Source organism: Sinocyclocheilus anshuiensis, unplaced genomic scaffold (assembly GCF_001515605.1).
Source record: "Sinocyclocheilus anshuiensis isolate Anshui unplaced genomic scaffold, SAMN03320099.WGS_v1.1 scaffold453, whole genome shotgun sequence".
NCBI classification, from domain to species: Eukaryota; Metazoa; Chordata; class Actinopteri; order Cypriniformes; family Cyprinidae; genus Sinocyclocheilus; species Sinocyclocheilus anshuiensis.
The window spans coordinates 98,215-119,792 of record NW_015537979.1 but is presented as its reverse complement, the minus strand read 5'-3'; the positions used below and the strand labels follow the sequence as shown (position 1 = coordinate 119,792).

The following is a 21,578-nucleotide window of genomic DNA, read 5'->3' as shown; positions in this document are numbered from 1 at the left end:
AGGACCTCGGTGTTCGGCGAAATATGGTAGGTCATTTGCGGGGGAATTTTTACTTTACAAATTACAGACATGGCCGATTCGCACGGGATTAAGATTACAGACAACCTCCGCAATTATTACAAATGATTGGAGGTCACCCCGTAATACTAATCCCCTGTGAATAGGGTTTTAGTAACACATACAGCTGTTCCCTCACCACAGTGCAACACCCCTTTCAAACAGTGTCGCGTTCCGAACGTTGATTAAGTGACATATACCGGTATTGCGGTATTTTCAAAATTCTTATCGTAACAAAAATAAAAACCGGTATTTGGTATGAACCGGTATACCGCCCAGCACTACCTCAAAGTGACCTTCTTTACCCCTAAAAGGTTCGTTATAATACCTTAATGATACATAGTACAACTCTAAGGTGCTAGAGTGCACCCTTTACGGTTAAAGATTGTACAAAGTTGTCACTTTGAGGGTACTGCCCCAGTGGCAAGCTGTTGTACCCCTGAAGGTCCATTTTTTTTCTGACAGTGTTTATATACTATGAGTTTGGACATACTGCTCTTTTCACATTCTGTTTTTCACCTGCTATAGATAAGGGAAGTAAGAATATTCGGATCAAAGGTTGATGTTATTTTTCAGGAAAGTATCTAAAAAAATAACTTTTTAACTTGTTCAGCAAAATTCTGTATAAACTTTTGCTCCGGCATGACAGTAGTTGACCTAAAGAGAAAAGTGAGCGAAGATGGCAATTTTCGCTAATGTGCACTATAGCGCCCCCTGTGGCGACACCAAGAATGCAACTCCCTTTGAAATCAAGCTTGCATAGAAGTATTGATGTACTTGCCTATAGTATGTTTCAGGCCAGAGAGAGGGTGTAAGAAGAGATCTGTAAGTGTGCTGTTCTGGGAGAAGGATTTTGTAATCACAAAGCAGGGATTTAATTTTTAAGAACCCCACACATAACGGTGTGGCAAAGTGGTGTTTGTGTGAGCAAGAGAGTGAGTGTGTTTCTTTCACAGTCGTCTCTGTGGTATCCTGTTTCAAGCTTGCCACTCATAATGAAGGGAATCCTTAGTGAGGCATAACTTCTCTGGAAGCAAGCCTTATAAAGCTGTCTGCTTGTTAGCAGTGCAACAGAGAGAGAGAGACAGGGAATAGAACAAGCAAGTCACAAACAGATCTCTATGGAGAAAAGTCAGCTGCTCATAGCCTGCGTTTGGAATTTTCTAACACGGGCACTTTGGAATTTGGTGAGCCCAACTTTCTTTCTTTCTGCATTTCTTTCTGAATTTCTTTCTTTCTTTATGCAGTTGTTTCATTCTGCATTTCTTTCCCCCCCCTTTCCAGTCAGAAAACAAAAACAGATCTGTTTCAGGCACTGGACAGTAGTGGAGTGGGCGGTTTTATGTTATCTGGTCTAGATACGGCTCCACAGTCCGCCTGTAACTCTCTCACTCTCTCTTCTGTTCTCTTGACAGAGAGCTCCTCGCACGGTCAGGATATAAGCGCTGCCGTTCCTGAGCAGTTCACTGGTCTGCTTCACGGTTCCTCGCCGGTGGTCGACTGTCGGGAGGAAGCATTCACACTGCCGTCCTCTGGAGTGAAGTCCGGCGAGGCTTCCAGCACTTCGACATCTGCGAGCTCCGTCCCCCTTCCCCATCCCAAATCGACAGTCACCATGGAAACCATTCTCCAGGACACTGACCCCAAAGCTATCTACGCCACGGTCCACAAAGAGCCACGGGGTTCGCCAAAACACAACTTACCGGCGCGCGATTCTCCGGTGACGAGAAGGATGCCTCCGCCGGGTGATCTCAAGCTAGCGCGTAGCCTTTCGAAGTCCGACTCCGACCTGCTGGTGTCCCCACCCGGTGAGGAAGAGACGGGGTTGGGCGGCCGAAGTGAGTCAGTGTCCAACTGTAGCACCACCAAGAGAAGACTGGAAAAATCACCTTCATTCACTTCAGAATGGGACGAGGTAAGAGCTCCCCCTTGTGGCCTGGATGTACCATCCTTCCTGCATTGTACACAACACACAAATGAATAGGAATAAATCGGAATTTCGAGCACTATAAATTTTGGCTGGAAATTCCATTGATGGCTGAAAGAGAAAATGAGCGGAAAATGCTAAACAATTGAATTGTGTCTTTTGTTATGTATTCTTTAGCACTTAGTTGTTATTTATAAAGATCATAGTTTTAGGAACATCTTTTTTTTATTTTGGGAAAATAGGTTGGTTGATGTTAGTATTGCATTTGAGGAATTTTTAGGTTCACAGCTGTTATTAAAATAATCAGTGCTTGAAAAATTATTTCAGCCTAGATTATAAAATATTATACAATATTCTAGAAGTTGTTTCAGTTTTAGATCACATTTAAAAATATGAAATGAGAAACAAATGACAGGTTTTTTTGGGGTGCATTACTGAAAGTAGATCTTTAATTTAACTGCAAGTGATCAAAACCGATGTAATTCACAGAATCTGTTAGTAAAATCACAGATAATTGTTAGTAGCTGGAGTCCATTGGGAAAATGTATGAGATACAGGGAATGAATGGTAAATGGTGACCTTTCAGTCTGTCATTTCTCATTTTGCAGTGATCATGCAAAAACGGCTTCATACAAGCATTCTCTTTTTCAGTTTAAGATCTGATAGTTTTTCTGGAATTTGAAAGAGGAGTTCTTTCCATGGACCAGAGAATTGTCCATTTCTGAGGGTGTTAAAGGAATGCTCTGGCTTCAGGACGTCTTTGTTTTTTACATTATTTCCAGTCTTTCAGCATTGTTGGGACAACGTTATGTTATTAACGCCTGTAAACCAGGCAAATTTCACACATTGTCCAAGCATGGATGCTTCCGAGAAAGGGGCTGTTGTAAATTCTTTGTTTACATGGAGCTGAGCAGGTAGTCTGCCAGACTATTGCCTTGAATCAGCAGAAGAACATAAACTTGTCTCCTTCCCGTTGTCTGCATATGTTCATAATGTCAGATGATGAAAAACGGCCAGAAACAGTCTAAACAAAAGCCATCTGCTATGTCTGTACCACTAGGTGCATGACAAGCCTCATATGCTTAGAACAGTAGTCCCACCACAAAAATGATAGTTTGGTTAATAGCACACTTTTTTTTTTTTTTTTTACAGAAGTATTAATGTAAGTGTTTTAATAAAATTATGAGCTTCACATTTCTGGCTTTAAGTAAACCTTCTAAGTTTTTAATCCTAATTGCAATTTATGTTGTTGATTAAACTTAACTCGGCATGGAACATTCCTTTAAAGATTACATGTGGTTATTTCTTTGAGAAGAATGTGAAAAGAAAGTCTGTAATCCAATCAGAATTAAGCTTCCTATATTACCTTAGCTCTGTCTTCAATCTGAAGATCTAGACATTGGATACAAACACGGAGGAACTCGTGCAGAGTTTCCATCACACTCGGTCTTACACTCTTACAGGCGAGACGGCCGCAGGTAATGAAGACCGTTGTCTAACACACTTAAGTACACAGAGGAATAGCCGAGAAGCATCAGAGGCTGTGTTTGTTTTTGTCTCGAGGCCTGTTAGATATGTTTGACTCTTTTCTAACACACAAAATAGACCTAACATGAAAAGTGGCTAGCTGAAACCCAATAAATGTCTGTATGTGGCATAATCTGTTGAAGTTATTCCATTAAATTGATATTCGATTGATATTGATAGGGTGAATTTCCATTTCATGCCAGCTTTTGGCACCTTCTTTCTCTAACCATTTGTTGAAAAGGAAACAAATAATTTCTAGTGTGTAACATAAATCTAGGGTAGAGTTGTTTTATACCTTTAAACTGTTTTTGGATTGGCAAAAACTGTGGGTTTATTAAAGATCAATGCTGTATCCAAGTGTTTCCCTTTTTCATGACCTTATCACCATGCGGATAACTTTACTCAGTGGGTCAGGAGACATGTCCTCTAACAATAACAGTTTAGTCTGGAAATAGTGTGTTGTAGCAACACCTGTGGTTTTTCTGCTTTCTGTTTGGAGACATTCGATGTGAAATGACGCGAGGTCAGGGAGCAGAGAAAGCTCACCTGCTGATAACATGTTTGTTTTCTTCATTTGTTGACCTGCTCTTTGTCTGTTGACTGTTTTTCCGATCATCTTCTCTTCTGCTCTCGTTCGGTCTCTCACGCTGTTCAGCATGTTTCTGTTGCTCATGAGCCAAACATTTGAGATTTGTGTGGAATTTTTCCAGTGTGAAGAGTTGCTATAAAACACACAGTCTCTTTTTCTTTCTTATTCTGTGTCCATGTTTGTTACTCTCTCCTGCCCTCTGCTGGAAAGATCTATATCTATCTATCTATCTATCTATCTATCTGTCTATCTGTCTGTCTGTCTATATCTATATGTATCTATCTATCTATCTATATCTATCTATCTATCTATCTATATGTCTGTCTGTCTGTCTGTCTGTCTATTTCTATATTTCTGTCTGTCTCTATCTATATCTATCTATCTATCTGTCTATCTGTCTATCTATCTGTCTGTCTGTCTGTCTGTCTGTCTATATGCCTGTCTGTCTGTCTATTTCTATATGTCTGTCTGTCTCTATCTATCTGTCTGTCTATCTATCTATCTATCTGTCTATCTGTCTGTCTGTCTGTCTGTCTGTCTCTATCTATCTATCTATCTATCTATCTATCTATCTATCTATCTATATGCCTGTCTGTCTGTCTATATCTATATGTCTCTATCTATCTGTCTATCTGTCTGTCTGTGTCTGTCTGTCTGTCTGTCTGTCTCTATCTATCTATCTATCTATATGTCTGTCTGTCTATATCTATATGTCTCTATCTATCTGTCTGTCTGTCTGTCTGTCTGTATCTATATGTCTCTGTCTGTCTGTCTGTCTGTCTCTATCTATCTATCTATCTATCTATCTATCTATCTATCTATCTATCTATCTATCTATCTGTCTATCTATCTGTCTCTCTGTCTCTCTGTCTGTCTGTCTCTATCTATATATCTATCTATCTCTGTCTGTCTGTGTGTCTGTCTGTCTGTCTGTCTGTCTGTCTGTCTGTTTGTCTGTCTGATCGATCAACATATCTTTTCAGCATATTATTAAGAAACGGGATCTTCTAAAGAAACCGAAGTAGTGGTTCTTGAAGTTGAAGGTCCTGCAGCTTGTGAGAGCCTCAGGATGAGTCTGGTGTGTGCGAGCCAGACAGCCTCAGAGGTTCATGTGCAGAGCTGTTTGTTTGCCGCTTCAGTGAGTTGCAGCAGCGAACTTAGAGCCCAGAGCAAATCATGACGCTTGATTCGCTTTGCTCCCATTGGATTTGTGCTCTTAATGAGCACGCTTTTATTGACGAGCCTCAGTGATTGCTTGATTTATGGCATATGATGGAATCAACTGATGGAGTCATCATGAAATCAAAATTCACTTTCTTAATACATTGGGCATCCAAAGTCCACATTGAAAATATTGGATTCAAAGTTAAATTTAAACCTGAAAACAAATAATGCTGTGTAACATTATCATATGCATATGAATGAACATGATATGAAATTTAACTTTTTCTTAACTTTTTTTTTTTTTTATTAATTAATTAATTTATTTATTTATTTTGTAAAATTGAAATTCAAACTCAAAACTTTTTTTTAAGGAAAATCACAAATTGTTTCTTCCATGTGTTAATATTAACAGTAAACCTCTGATGTGCATCACCTTGTTTGCTCAAAATTATGAAGAATTTTTCATTTTAAGTTTCAATAAATTGATAGTGTTCATTTCATTACCGCTGTTTTTTTGATAATACATTTGTATTAAATCATAAATCCAAAAAAAATTAAAACACACAACACAGAATTTCTGTAAAAATTAAACATTTACATAGAACCCTATTATTGCAAAACTGTTGTAAAAATAAATTATCAAATTGATAAAGATCAATTGATTAGATTTGATTTTTGATTATTAAAATTTAATTAAACTATTAAAACAGAATCCAGAAAAATTAAAACGGGAAAAAAAAAATATTAAATCTTGGAAAAAATAAAACTGGTTCCATAGAGCCCTAAAATGTAATTTTTGTTAAACTTTTAATAAATAGTTGTTAAATTGTGCGAGTTTTATAATTTTAATTAATTAGACATGCTTTTTACAAAAAAATACAAAAATGTCATTTAATCTTTATTATGTAATCTAGAAAAAATAAAACACAAAAAAACTGAATCCAGAAAATTAAAATAGAAAAAAACAACAACAAAAAAACGGAATTTAAGAAAAAAATGATGGTGCATATATATAATTATTATTTTATTTTTTTTTTTTACCAGCTACCAAAAGTATATAATTTAAGCGTTTATATCTAATTTAATTCTCTATGTATTTGCATAGATTTAAATATATATAAGTTTTACTTTCTAGGAGAAAAGCACATTTTTCATGATCCAAACTATTCATGAAAATGATGGGTAAAAACAAATCTCACTCTACTTTAAAAATGTGTCATTGAATTTCTTATTTCACTCAGAAATACGTCAAATATCAGAAGTAAAATGATTGCAAATATGTTTCATGTTGACTTTAAACATCATGACAAGCATCTTCTCTGCCTTCTGTCTGTCACAGCAGAGTTTCTCTCCATATGTTGTCTCTGTGTTTGGACAGTCAGTCCTGCAGTCCCTAATGTCCAAACAGCAGTCTGTCATCATTTCTCTTGTCTGTTTTCTGTCTGTTTCTCTCTTTCTCCTCCCCTAGCGGTCACGGCTGGCTGGTCCGGGACACTTCACTGCCCTGAGTGACAGCGTGTGGGTGCAGGAACGCACAACACCCATCACTTTCACTCTGTGTGTGTGTGTGTGTGTGTGTGTGTGTGTGTGTGTGTGTGTGTGTGTGTTCCTCCTCTTCGCACACTCACAATCTCACACCAAGTCTAATTTTTCATACAAAGGAGATTTTGACTTGCATGAGGGTCTATGTGTGGCAGGGGGTTTGGAATGTAAAGCCAGCTCATGCTAATACAGGCCGTCCCAGGATTAGACTGAACGAGAAGCTCTCTGTATGGGCCAGCAAATTTAGGAAGGGGAGGTTTGCACTGGATACGGAGATGCAGTCAGCCCGAGGGAGTTAAACGAGTGAGTCGCGTCTCCTCTGTACGTCTATGCATTCGTCCCGTTCCGGCCCAATGGCTGCCACCCGACCGCTGTTTGTGAGTGTGATTGTTTTCTACCTATGAGCCATTTGGACATATGACGGCATTGTTTTTTTAATACAGTCGTGTACGTGTGCGTGGGACACAAATTCTCAATGGTGCATGTCTTGGGAGGATCCAAGAATATATTTGGCTGTGTAAAGATGGATGTATTTTGTAAGAACACTTAGGAAGAAATTATGAATGATGCCATTGTCTTTCAGCAGTTGTTTTGGTCAATTTATTTTTACTGGGAGAGAATCCGTGTATCATTCGATCATTTGTTTTTTTATTTAATATTGAAAGTAGAATTTCTTTTTTCCAAAAAACGAAAAACGAGAATTCAGCTTAAATTTTAGTTTTTCGTTCATGGGTGGAAAAATGAATAAACAGCTTGAATATTCGATTTCTACACGTGGGCGGGAATTAAACGTCCCTCTCTGCTGATTGGTCAGCCGAAGATCAACAACGAATGATCGAATGATACACAGATTGGAGAGTTTACTCTAAAGTTAATGCTAATTTTAAATCCTCCAAAAATCTCGTCAGTTTTTTTTGCGATTTTTTTCTTTCCTTTTTTTTTTAATTTAAACTGTTTGTTGTTTCAAAACACTTTTTTTTTGTCACTGTTCACAATGATTTAGATTTTCCCTAAATTTTAAGACCAATTTCACACATTTCTGTAATTAGTATACTAAATACTTTAGTATTTTTTTTCTTTCTGACAAAACACAGTGTTTGGTAATTTGATTTAATTATGTAAACATTTTACAGACTATAAGACCATATTTAAACATGATTACCAAACAAAATTGATTTTTTTTTTTTAATTTTCTGTTCGTGCATGAACAGTTTTTCACAGTTTGCTATGATAATATAAATCCCTAAACTTAAAAAAAAAACAAACAAACTGATAAACCAATATGACTTCAACAATGAGTATAAAAATAGATTTGCATAAATTAGATTTTATGTTTGTTGTCCCAAACTTTTTTCTCCAACGTTTGCTATGATTTTGATTTTCTTAAAGTTTCTAAAACTTGAGAAAAATATCACATATTTTGATGATTAGCATGCAAAAATAGCATTGTAAATTAGGATTTCCATTTGTTGTGACACTTTTTTTAAACCAGTATTTGATTTGAATTCATTTTCATAATCTTGCTACAAATTGTGAGAGCAATTTCACATGCATACAAAATAGATTTGCGCAAGTTAGATTTTCCACTTGTACCAAAACTTTATTTCCGCCAATATTTTGTACAGTTTTGATATCTTTAAACTTTCTGAAACTTATGAGCTGAAAGTCACGTACTTTGAAGATTAGCATGCGAAAATAACTTTCATGAATAAGGGTTTCTCTTTGTTTTGTCAGAACGGTTTTACACTATGTTTTATTGTTTGCTATGATTTGAAGTTCTATTTCTAAACTTGCTACAAACTGTAAGTGTACAAACTTTTGTATACTTCACAATGATTATCATATGAAATAAATATTCTTAAAGGGATAGTTCACCCAAAATCTATCTTCAGAACACAATTTATGATATTTTTGATGAAATCCGAGAGCTTTCTGACCCTGCATAGACAGCAAGGGAACTGACACATTCAAGGCCCAGAAAGGTAGTAAGAACATCAATAAAATAGTCCATGTGACATCAGTTGTTACACCAAATACACAAAATAATGATCTTTAAAAAAGCATCATATGACCCCTTTAAGTTGTGGTAACAGGTCCCCTGAAATATTTTTCAGAGTGTATCTGGACACTTTTTTATGCTTTCAATATATTTCTCTAAGCTTTTAAAAGTTTCAACAGTTTTGAATATGACTTTTGTAAGATTTACCATTTTTTGTGGCACAACATGCTCACCGCTTGCTACGCTTTTAATTCCCCTAAACTCACCAATTTGGCATGTATAAGCAATTAGCATACAAAGCAGACTTCCGTAAACAAGATTTCCGCTTTGTTGTGCCAGAACACTTTTTGCCAGTGTTTGTGACGTAACATTGTTTACAGAGAAAGGCTCTTCTGCTCTGAACCGATCTGAATAGCTCTGCTCACTCCGGGTCGACTGGCACCTGTCTTGGCAGCACTGTGGACTTGTTGGAAGAGCTTGGCTCTTTTGTGACCGGTTCTTGCCACTCTGTCTTAGTCCTTTTTTCCCTTTTGTTCGCCCATGCCAGCCTAGCCAGATGCCTGAGCTCTTTGTAGTATGGTACAGCAGTTATGTATCCTGAAGAGAGTCACAAACACGCAGTCCTCCCTGTATGCACCCCACGGCTCAGCTATACTTCAGCTGTCGACCTGTGACTCCACCGCGGCCTTTGACTCCACTGTTGTTTGAGTGCTTTACCATGAAGAGGCCCTTACCGGCCCCTCACAATGAATCGCTCTGAGACTCAATAACATTGTTTAGTTGTGAGTGTGTGTTGCGAATGAGTGTGTGTTTTGAGCCCATGGGGATCACAGGCTGGACTCGCAGGTTTGGATTTATCTTCTTTAGTGAGGTGCATTAATGCTGCCTGCTGGTCTGCTGATGGGAATCTGAATTGTGCTTTCAGTACAATTTTCATATTGGTTGAGAGTGGCCCGCTACTCAAGGTTGTGTGTGTGTGTGTGTGTGTGTGTGTGTTTAAACACTGTCTGCTGAGAGGCTGAGCAAAATCTGTGTGTATTTCCTGTTAGTCCCTTTGGGTTTGCAGTGGGTCATGGGATGGAGTCAGAGTTATTTTATAGGAGAACCGCACGAGCCATATTCTGCATGCATGTCAATGAGTCCAATCTAATGTGTCAGACTGAAGATCAAACAAAGCATTTCATTAATGTTTCATAGACTGCTGAGCGTTTCGTTTCGCTAAACCAATTCTCCTCAACCAGTGTCTGTCGGCTCTGGTTCTCTGAACGGCGCTGTTGACGACTACAGGCAGCTTAACCCACCAGCTCTCATTACAGTAAATCGTCACTTTTCTGATATTGAATTCTAATTAGTATTAATATGATACGATTCGTGTGAATCTGCGTTTGTCGCTCGTTTGGGTTCTGTTTCTGTCACAGGCAAAAAAAAAACTGTTCATGCACAACAATCAGAAATAAAAAAACATATCTGTTTTGTTTGGTAATCATGTGAAACATGGTCTTATAGTCAGTAAAATGTTTACAGAAATAAATCAAATTGCCAAACACTCTCAGAAAGAAACATTATTGAAAGTTTTTGTATATTAATTACAGAAATGTGCGACAAGTCACAGCTAAAAAAATAAAGTGTTTTGGAACAACAAACTGTTTTCAATTTAATATTTGTCAATGTCAATTTGTCATTAACATGCAATTTAAAAAAAGTGCTCATTGTGCTCAGTAGCTCCATTCACAATGAAATATCATTGGTCCAAAATCCTTCTTCACATAACTATATATTAAATCAACAAAACTGTGAAGTCATAGAGATAGAATAGCCTCTCTACGAATGCGCTGGTTGATTATTTCCTCGCTTCTGCTAGAACATAATGTCTACGCAAATTGATTTTTAAATCATTTTTCATATATTTTTTAATGTGGTATTATTGTAATTTCAAAAATAATACAGACATTATTGAAATGCGGGACCCTGCATTTATCTTGGCCACCCTATTCCTGCCATTACTACAAACCCTATCAATAAATGTGGCAGAAAGGCATAACATAAAGACTAATAATAATGATATATTGGGTTGAGGTTTGTTGCTGAAATCTGGTTACCAGTCAGAGCTCGAATTTATTTATATTAGTCCTGTTGTATTGGTCAATGTGCAGTTTGCAGCTGCATATTCCTGTAGCATTCAAACAGGAATTTAACAAGTTCTACACTTTCCCGCCTGTTATTGGCATGCTTATTTAATATTTGGCCTAATTTGATAGCTTTATGCTACGAGAAAGGTACTGCTCAGCTTGATTGAGCATGTTTTATCATATTTACATTTTCATATTTATCATATTTAAATATCATATTTTATATTTATTGCACATAATTTTGCAGATTTGAACTTTTTCTCACTGTCACTGACCTACAGAAGCGTTATTTTACAACCAATTGTTGGTATATGCTTTTTAAAGCAGCTATTTTGTTATTTTTAAGTGTGTGTGTGTGTGTGAGAGAGCTGTTTTGCAAACACAAGCAGTATACTCTATGATGCAAGCTCTCTTGCTGATGCAGAAAACATTTAATTATTTAGCATTTATTCACTCATTTATTTTCTTTGCATGCAATATTTCTCAGTTTGGTTCATTAATTGAGCCGCGTGTGATTTTAACACGCTTTGCCTTATTTGCATGCAGCACAGTTAGTCTGGAATAAGTTTAAACCTGTCATCCTCTGGAGATCTCCGGCTCTGTTTAGAGAGTCCGAGATAACGACAGGAAGATATGCGTGAAGAAGCTCAAGTAAGCTCAGGTTTGGTTTAAGAGAGAGATTTTTCTTTCTGAGGCTGTTATATCACACTTGGCCTGGTATTGGTGTTGAATTGCCTCTAGATGGCTCCATGTAATGATAGTAGTTTTCTACTTTTGTTTTCTTAATCGCAGTTTATATTACAGCTTGTGTTTGGTGGAACAAAAATGAGACGCTTCATTAACAAATCCATACAGTAAAAACACACAGTGCAAACATCAGATAAGATTGGGTTAAATGTGCTTTATTTTCAATGACATAATGCAAAAGCTTTTTTGCAAAAAAAATTTGGGGTGAAATATGTTATTGATTCACTCAGTTACATAAGTGTTCATGTAACATTTGCCCTATTATACTTACTGTATGCATGCATTTGTCTGCAGTGAAATATATCACAAGTTGACATAGACATCAGTTTGTTATTCATCTTCATTTCTTTTCCAATTGTGTGATAAGGTCAGCAGACACACTGATTATATTGAAAAATACTGATGTAGATAAATATGAAAGACTTTGCATTTTCAAACAAGAGTTAAAGCATTTGTGGCAAAGAGGAGTTTGGGTTGGGGCTTGCTGCTGAAATCTGGTTAAAAGTCAGAGCTTTGTTTATATGTTTATTGTGTCATTGTATAGTTGTATTAGGCAATGAGAATTCACAGGTTCTGCTATTTCCTGTCCATTATGTGCTTGGTTATTTAATATTTTGATGTTTTCTGCTACCAGAAATGTAGCTTGATTGAGCACGCTGTATCATGTTGAAAACCCACTGCACAGACTTTTGCATTATTCAGGACAGAAAATACAAAATAGACAAAAATTAGGTTTGCTTGTGTCAATAAATGACATTTTAAGTCAGTAAATGTTCCTTCATCAATCAGTGTGCAATCGGTATGGACTGATTAATACTGATGTTTTATTTCAGCTGTTTTGCTACGTTTATGCTAGCATTATATTAGCCGTCTTTGACAAACTCATTTAGTTTGATCACTAGCTATAACGGTGTCGAAATTTGTAAAAGACAGGAAGTGAATAGCTGTTCATGTGCTGTGAGCGCTCTGGCAGATGCACAGTATATTGAAAATGAGAAAACTGTGCTGTGGGACAGAGAGATGTCAGACATAACTGATGACTCGTCTGCCTTCTGATGGATTCTGGATGAGACCGGAATGAAAAAACTTCACTCAGTTTATCCCAAATACACAAAATAATGTTATTTTTAGCAACATCATATGACCCCTATAAATCAAAAATACTCTCATGTTATGGATGGAGCCAAAGCGGCGTTAACGTCGGGATCAAAGCATTCCCACTTTCCTCTTTCCCAGACTATTCTTTTTTTTTTTTTTTTTTTGCATCGATGCAGCATTGCACTTCATGTCAGGTAGGACCCTTTCCCAGACTATTTTTTTTTTTTTTTTTTTTTGACAGCCATTCAAGTGTTTGTGTGTCTTCAAAGGGTTTATTCCTGGAAACACGGTCAGTGAGGTGTCAAACCAACCTGGAGGTCAGGTTTATATTTAGTTCCCATTAACTGTATTAAAGGGTTTCTCAATTGTGCCATTGTCAAGGGTCAAACTTTTTGTTCTACCTTTAAGCAAAAAATAGCAATTGAACAAAAGTTGGTTTTCTCCCTGCAGAGACAGAGGCATTCCCTCTCTTTTCCATGGAGACAGCGGCCGCCTCAAAGAGTAAGACCCTCCACACGACCCTCTGGCTTCCTGTTCCTCTGCTGTTCCTCTGCTCTGTGCTGCTGCTCGCCGGTTATTACAGATTCTGCAGAACCAACCCTTCTACACAGATATTACTGAGAGCAAAGTTAAATGGAGGTGTTCTAATGATTATGTGTTTTGCAAATTAATAGTTTATATATATATAAAAAAATGCTTCCATTGTTGTTAAAGTGGTAGTTCACCCACAAATAAAAACTCTGTTGTCATTAACTCACTCTCATGTCTTTCCAAACCTGTATGACTTCCTTCTGTGAAACAAAGATGATATTTTGAATAATGCTGATAAACAAACAGTTTTGGTTCCCATTGGCTTCCTTTATATTTTTTGGCCACACAGTTGAAGTCAGTGGAAACCAAAACTGTTTGGTTACCAACATTCTTCAAAATTTTTGGGCGAACTACCACTTTAACTAAAACTAAGACTATTAAAAATAATTTTTGTTCATTTAAATAATGCTGAAATAAATAAAACATACAATTAGATGAAAAACATTTAAGTTTCTTCTCATGTATAATAAAGGTTGCTTAAATAAATTAAATAATAATAAATTAAGTTAAATAATAAATTAACTAAATAATAAAAAAATCATAATAATAAATAAAGCTATATTGAAATATAAAATAAAAAAAAAAATAAAATGAAAAAAGCACTTAACAAAAATGAAATGAAAATTAAAAGCTAATTCTAAATGTTAATAAATGATTGTGATGTTCCAAACCAGCATGTCTTTTTCTTCTGTTGTGGGAGACAAAAGGAGATTTTTTTTTTTTTCAGAATGTTCATGCTGTTCTTTTCCATACAAAAAAAAAAAACAAAAAAAAAGTATGTTGCCCATACGGTCTTCTGATGTCAGATAATAGTTTTTGCATGAAAAACAGACCAAAATGAAAGTAATCACTCACTGAACATCTTTACCATCGAACATATGCTTCCATGGTATGAAAGAGAGCAGCATTAACATTATTCAAAATATCTTCTTTTGTGTTCCACTGAAGAAAGGCAGTCTTACAGGTTTGGAACAAAAACGAGGATGATGCAGTCATGATAGAACTTAATTTTTGTGATCTATTCAGTTAAATGTTTGACTGTCACTAGAAGTGTGGAAACCTTGTCAGTGTCTTCTCGCAGCTCTCTATCGGCCAGCTTTTCTTGGCGGTGGTGGCAGAATTCAGGCTCGCTCTCCCTTTTTTCTGTCTACCACTGTCTTTTTGACCTCGCTACTTTGGATAAGCTGTTGCTTGGCAGCTTTGCCGTCACTTAAAATGAACCATTTTCTTTAACTAACTCACAGTTCATTACTTTTCAAATTTGTGCCAGAGTTTAATATCAGCCACACAGACACATTAACCCCAATTAAAAGAATTTCTGTGCGTCATTTTTAAATGCCTCGTCACCTCCTCCATTGTCTTCATATTACGTAACTCCACTGTTGTCCTGAAGACGTAGGAGCTGCTTCCACACATCAGTAGATTCATCAACCGCTAAGGACAAAGATCTTAATCTCACGGACTCGGATACAGCCTCTTTTTGAAGTTATTGAATTAGTTTTTCCTGATTGAATTAAAGAATTCCCATCCTGAAATGGTGAGCCAGACTGTGCTGATGTTACGTAATCAGTGTCCTTTCAGTTACCGCAGCATTCTGTCAATCACTGAAGGGTGTGGACGTCGTGACCGATGAATGCTGACTCCAAGTGAAGAGTTGCTTACATGTCGCTAGACTTTGCTAACTTTCAGAAACGTCCTGCCTGACTAAATTGCATTAATATATTCGGATGCAAGGCCGAACTCCTTATGTCTTTTCAGACAGTGCCTTGTAGTCTGACATTTAACTGGTTGGACTAGTGAATGATGATGGTGACTATGTGAAATGACATCCTGGACATGTTGTTCTCTTGTTCTCCTGCATGTTTTCGAGTTTACCTGTATGTCTTGAGGTTACCTGTATGTCTTGAGGTTTAATTTCTTGGCTATTTGGACTCTAGATTGTCATCCATGGGTAAGCTTGGGTAGGTGACAGACCCACCTATGACTGTATTGGTCAGGGTTGGTGCAACCAAATATTTTGCTCTCTTATTTGCACTGTGCATGATTCTTATAACCTTGGGATAATAGATGGTGTTTTCTCAGTCGGATTTGTCGCTGCATTACTGCTTCGTCTGCTCTGCTGGGAAATCATGAATGCAATGTTTTAACATAAATCGCAGCTGCTTTTTTTCAGATTGCACTGAGGTTAGTGTCTTCATTTGGTTTCATGGTGTTTGTCTTTCGCTTACAGATTGAGAAGATCATGACACTAATTGGTGCTGGCATCGACTTCTCAAAAGACCAGGAGTGCCCTGCCACAGGTTTGTGATACTGATACTCTTTCAACTTGTCAACTGTGTCTATACACTGCTTTCCTGTTTAAAAAGTTTAGTTTTTCATTGTACGCTATTATGAAGAGATGCCAAAATTATTATTTATTCATTTTTTATTATTTTTTATATTTAATATCGGCCATCATTTATCGGTTATCGGCAATAACATGAAAATAATTATCAGCTTATAATTATAGGTATCCACTATAATTTTTATATGTGCATCCCTAATTTCCCCTCTTCTAACAAATAAATCCACACCTCTCTCTGTGTCTAATAAATACCAAAATCCCTCAGATAAAATATGAAAATCCAAGGGATAATGCACATCCAGCCATTGTTATCGCAGAGTAGACCCCAACAGGGTGATCAGGAGCCTTGCATCACCCTGTAGGGGTTTAATCGGGGGTAACAACTGGCTGGATGTGCATTATCCCACTTATTACATGGCTACTTGCCGCATAAGTAAATAATTAGACATAAAATATTGATTTTCATTGAAATATTTTATTAGCTCGTTAAACACAAAGCTTCTGCAATAAAAAAACAGTTCCTAACAAACCTTAGCGAAGTTCAGACAAGACGAAAAATTAAGGCGTAATGTACAGTCATATCACTAATTACATCGCTTTTCACCACATAAATAAAGACGAGGGCATAAAATGTTATTTTAAAACAAAGCTTTTTAACAATTTTACTGCATACCTACTATTAATACTCTGGTTTCATTTTACAGTAAATGCAGTCAATAACTGAGACGCAAGATGATAGCAGTTTCATTTGAATGAAAGGAGAGAGAGCACAGTGTAATCATGTAATAAATAAATGGCATTTATTCGATTGTTAAGTCTAACGTCATGTGCCGTCATTTCCAGGTCCAAACACTCCTTCAGGTACCAAAAGCAGACAACCAAACAGTACAAGGATGCTCTTATGGTGTAATGTAAATACTTCTGAAAAATCATAATCCTAACCTTTCTCTCCACACTGAAATCTCAGTTGACCAGGCAGTAATATTTTCTGAATCGTTACAAAAATATTGTCCGGAACACTGTGAGCCCAGAGGCTGTAGTGATGGCTGTTGAGATGGTATTCTCGTTTAAAATGGAGTATAAGCTTGGTCCCAGAAACAGTATTCAATATGTCACAAACAAGCGGATTGTCTTTCATTGAGAGGAGGGATTTTGTGTTTTTGTTCAGTTACTTCTCATTGTACTCAAAGCTTTGGCCACCTGATGGCCATCATAGCTGACCATCAAGTGTCTTTCTGGATCGTACGTTTACATGAGGATCTGCCTTCGCATCGGCTCCCCTATGAAATGAGACCTGACTGAGCAGTCCAGCAATGAAACTCAATAACCTATTGATGGGCAAGAAAAAGACGAAGATCAAGTCCAGAAGACATTAGTGAACAGAGGATATGGAATTGGCTGGCCCTTTAAATGGAGAATTAGAAATCCCATTGTGCCGTTGAAGGACGAGGGGACACTTGAGAGTTAAATCAATGGACGCTGAGACGCTTGACGATTCCACCTTGCTGATGCGTGACCTTGTTCTGTATGGAGGCAGCTTATTGACCTTTCTCTGGAATTAACCAAACTACAGCAATTGAGACCAGAGGGGCCGTCACGCTTGCTGTACCATTTGCTCCTGTAAGTGCAGTTTGGCAACTTCTGCAAAAACGGACGGGACAGCTGCTGTTCTTAGGTTTAAGCCTTGAATAAAGCACCCTTCTCACATCAGTGTATCTTAAAGCCTATAAACGCTGTTTCAAGTGGTGTGTATCTACCAGTGTTGGGCAGTAACGCATTACTTAGTAACGCGTTACTGTAATTTGATTACGTTTTTAGTAACGGAGTAATTTAACGCGTTATAATTTTTAAAATAGTAATTAGAGTATAGTTACAAGCCAAGGTCTCTATACGTTACTGCCGCATTACATTGCTGACAGAGTGCAGTGTTTTATAATCTGGAGATTGTAAAAAGGATGTAGCTCACGCACTGTCGAGTCAACTGCCAGTGGATTAGAGACCTGCTCCCGCTAGACCCGACGCAACAGAGTGCGGCGCGGGACAAGACTTGATAGGCGAGTGAAGAGACTCGTGTGTGTGTGTGTGCGGGATGCGGGAGAGAAAAAAAACATTTTTCACGGGACTCCCGCAAAATAGTAATATCTAAACATAAAATACTGTGAATGTTGATGCTTTAATAACAAATATTTACGGGAGCGTGTATGCTGGGATTTCATAAATTTCATGGAGAAAAAAGTAACGTAACTAGTAATGTTACTAATTACTAATTACGTTTGAAATAAAGTAATCAGAACAGTAACGTGATTACTTTTAAAAGGAGTAATCAGTAATCCATAATTTGATTACATTTTCAGAGCAACTTGCCCAACACTGGTCTCTACAAGGGGCCTTTGTGTTCCAACTGGGTTCATTGGCCCATATAAGTGCAAAGCCTAGCTAGAGGACCAGTCCTTCCTCTGTTCTTTGTCACATGGCACTGCCTCTGACCTCATTTCCTGTTTCCCGCGGGCATCCTACTTGGACATGACTCTTGGTTTTTAGTTTTAGTAGTTGTGTTCGCTAAATCCAGCATTTTTACTTTAGCTTGTACTAAATGGAAAAACCTGTAAACAAAGTATTAGACTGTGAAGGCCCTGCACTGTTTGTGCTTTGGACATAAATGATACCATAAATCATGTGGCTTGTTGAGAAGTTGTGCTTTTATTCTAAGAAATCAGCCTTAAGATTTTTGGATAAGCAATAAAGTGGGAAAATAAATCTAGGGACATTTTGTTCAAAGCCACCACCTAGATACCTCCAAGAACACTCTAACATGCTAATCTTAGTACACTTGTACCATTTAGCTGGTCATAATGCTTTTTTGAAATCTAAAGTGAACTATTTGTTGAAAATTCATCCTCTTTTGTGGACTACAGAACTTGGCTCGCCTCTTCTAATACCACACTGGAATACTCTGTAACTGGTGGTTTTGCAGTTTATTTATAAGGCATTTGTTGCATCAACAGCACAGTATTTCATTAATAAACTCCTGCAACAGGATTGTTGGCAGAGTTTGTCCGTTAGGTTTCTGTCTGTGTGGATAAAGTTGCTAAAATATTAACATGCATGGGGAATTAGAAGAAGAACTGCCCTGCAGCTTGGCAATAAACCCAGAGCTACATCCTCCAGCCTAGAAGCTCTGCATATGCCTCTGTGTTTGTCCTTTGCTTTCTGGGTAAACACTATTTGGCTTTTTCCATTTCTTTGTCTTTTGAATCAATGTCTCTAATATTGTTACCATAGTCAACAATACCCTGACGAAAGAGTAATGGTCCTGGTTGGGTCAATGAACTGGACGAAGGTTTGATGAGTCCTTAGATAATGGACAGCAGGCCCGCATTTTCTTTTAGGGGAAGAGAGAGAGCGAGGCATGGAGGGGAGGAGACGGAGGGGGAGGGGAGAGCAGTAGCAAGGGAGAGAAAGGAGGAGACGGAGCAGGAGCGCTGCAGAGCAGAATTGACAGCATCCAGATGAACAAGGAGACCACACCTTCTGTGCCGAAGGGATTGCTGCTGCGTTTCTTACAACATCCAGACTCATCCGCCCCGCAAGTCTGGAGCAGGGTGGGGGGTCAGCAAACACCCCACTGACCTTGCATTACTAATTCAACAGCAGCCGCGATGTCTCGACAAACTAGAGGGATATCGAGATGTCTGCAATGTACTGAGGATTGACTGATGTGGGAAGTGCACCCACTTTCTCTGTTTGGACCTCTACAGGACTCTGGGAGACTTTGTTGTGGCGGAAAAGCAAGTCTTGTACTTATGCTGTCTCTGATTAAGTTGAATGTCTCGGTGGATACTAGTTCTTATTGGCTTTTCCATTCGCTTTTGCTTTTAATTCTGCTTCGATTACACTGACTTTAAATCTAGGTTTATTGGTGAGGCTTACATGTGGTGCCGTCTTTTCCATTAGCTTATTCTGCATCTAAATGTAATATTTGTTGTGAAATAAAGTTGATATTGAGAGTTTTATTAGAGCAAAGACTTTTTTGCTCTTTGCCTAAGTCTCATGTACCTTTGATCCTGAGGATCACAGAGTGATTTTGTGCAGTGCAAGTCATGCAATCCTGCCTGATTTTATCTGATTTTTTATCGTAGAGATTGGATTAGAAGTTCATTTGCATGAGGAGTGCAGAACGCAATTTAAGAGTTTTCAGGCTTAAGGTAGCAATTTTAGTTATAGCCATAGCAATTTTTAGTCACTATTGAGATCAGGAGATTTTGAGGGTCACTCGGCATCAGTTCAAGGGATCGGTAGACATTGCTTGGGAGTAATGAGTGTTTGTGGTAGTTATAGGTGAAAAGTTTATTTGTGCACCCCACCTCCACATGGACACCCGTGAGGGAAATACCAACGTTCAATCGTGAGATGTTTTTCCTGTGCTCCTCCTCATTAAAAGGTGCAAAGGTGGATCTGCAAACTCACATTTTCAGGAACTAGATTGTCCAGAATTGCAAGGAAACTGGTTTTATTGCAATGGTGCACATCGTCTTCTGTGACTTTTTGGATTGTGAAATCAAACCTTTGATTCATTGGGTGATTTCTGGGCTCAGATGGAAACTTTGACAATTGCTGGTCTCGGCACCCAGTTGTACTTCATAGTAACTTCTAAAACCTCTCCAATGTAAATTAATTCAACAAGGACGTAATGTGGAGTCTATATCAGTGATCAATCCCAGCGTTGGGCTCATCTTCTTGCCAGATTCGGCAACAACAAACTTCATTGTTAGCAAGCGTGGTTTCGCCCCTGCTGTGGGAGCGGCCACACCTCTCGGCCAGGATCCTGTCGCCTTTGCCGTCTTGGTGTTTGTGCTCTCGGCACTGTTGGCCGAGGATGATGTGGCAGTGCCACGTCTCTTCCTCCGATTGCCGATGCTACCGTCTCAGTGGTTTCTCGCTGCTCAAGCGCCTTCCTCTGTCCGCAGGTGGATCCGGGAGGCTGCTTGAACAGCCGGTCGGTGATTGGTTGGAGAATATCGGCCTTCCGCAGTATGAGAGCAAGCTACTGCTCAACGGCTTTGACGACCTGCGGTTCATGGTGAGTAACTCCTATCTAGTTGTCTCCTACAAATAAAAGCATCTCACTTTTATTGCTACTGTACCTGTACTTACTGTATTGTGCTACCTAAAGTCTTTCTATGTCTTATTCTTTTTATCAAATCTGATTGTCATTAAGAAAATGTTAACAAATTACTTGTCATCAGAGAGCTTTTGTTTGTTTTGCATGCCAGTTATGATGTGCTGGTGGTTATGGATCTTGGCCAGTAACTCTGATGTTGCAGAGTAATCGCCTTCATGCAAACACTCAGAAAGAGAGCATTTTCTAGTACCCTGAATAAATAAGCATTAAGTGTTTACAAGTATGCTGCCGTAGCAGAGCGAACCTGCAGCCAAGCAAACTTCTGAAACAGCAGCCGAACTGTCAGCATTCTTCTTAAGCTGGGAGGTCGAATGAACAGTGAGCGTTCTTTGGTCTTAAAGGGTTAGTTCACCCAAAAATGAAAATTAGCCCAGGTCTCTTTTTGAGATTTCAGATTATTGCAAAAGTGGAATTTTTTCAAAAAAATGTAAGTATCAAAAAGTTATAGTAGTTTAAATTTACTGTAAAGAAAATGCAGTATATTCATTTTATTTTATTTTATATATAAAAAATATTTTACATAACAGGTTTTACTCTAAAATTGGTATAAAATTATAGCCTTATGTTTAAATAAGTTATGTTCCAAATTTGAAGTTGATATGAAAACAATTGAGGTTCCTGTGAGATTTTATTTAGGGCGTTATACCACAAACAGCCACCGGGTGCCATCCAAACTCTGTAG

General features: G+C 37.9%; 1 protein-coding gene across 1 annotated transcript in view; it reads left to right on the top strand.

The window, feature by feature from the left end:
* The window catches only part of LOC107673388 (ankyrin repeat and SAM domain-containing protein 1A-like), a 116,704-nt gene that overhangs the window by 76,963 nt on the left and 18,163 nt on the right, over positions 1 to 21,578 (top strand). Inside the window, exons 10-13 of the mRNA XM_016466951.1 lie at positions 1,473 to 1,972; positions 13,230 to 13,280; positions 15,601 to 15,670; positions 20,682 to 20,794. Of these exons, the coding sequence (XP_016322437.1) occupies positions 1,473 to 1,972; positions 13,230 to 13,280; positions 15,601 to 15,670; positions 20,682 to 20,794 (734 nt within the window). The remainder of the gene's footprint in view (positions 1 to 1,472; positions 1,973 to 13,229; positions 13,281 to 15,600; positions 15,671 to 20,681; positions 20,795 to 21,578) is intronic.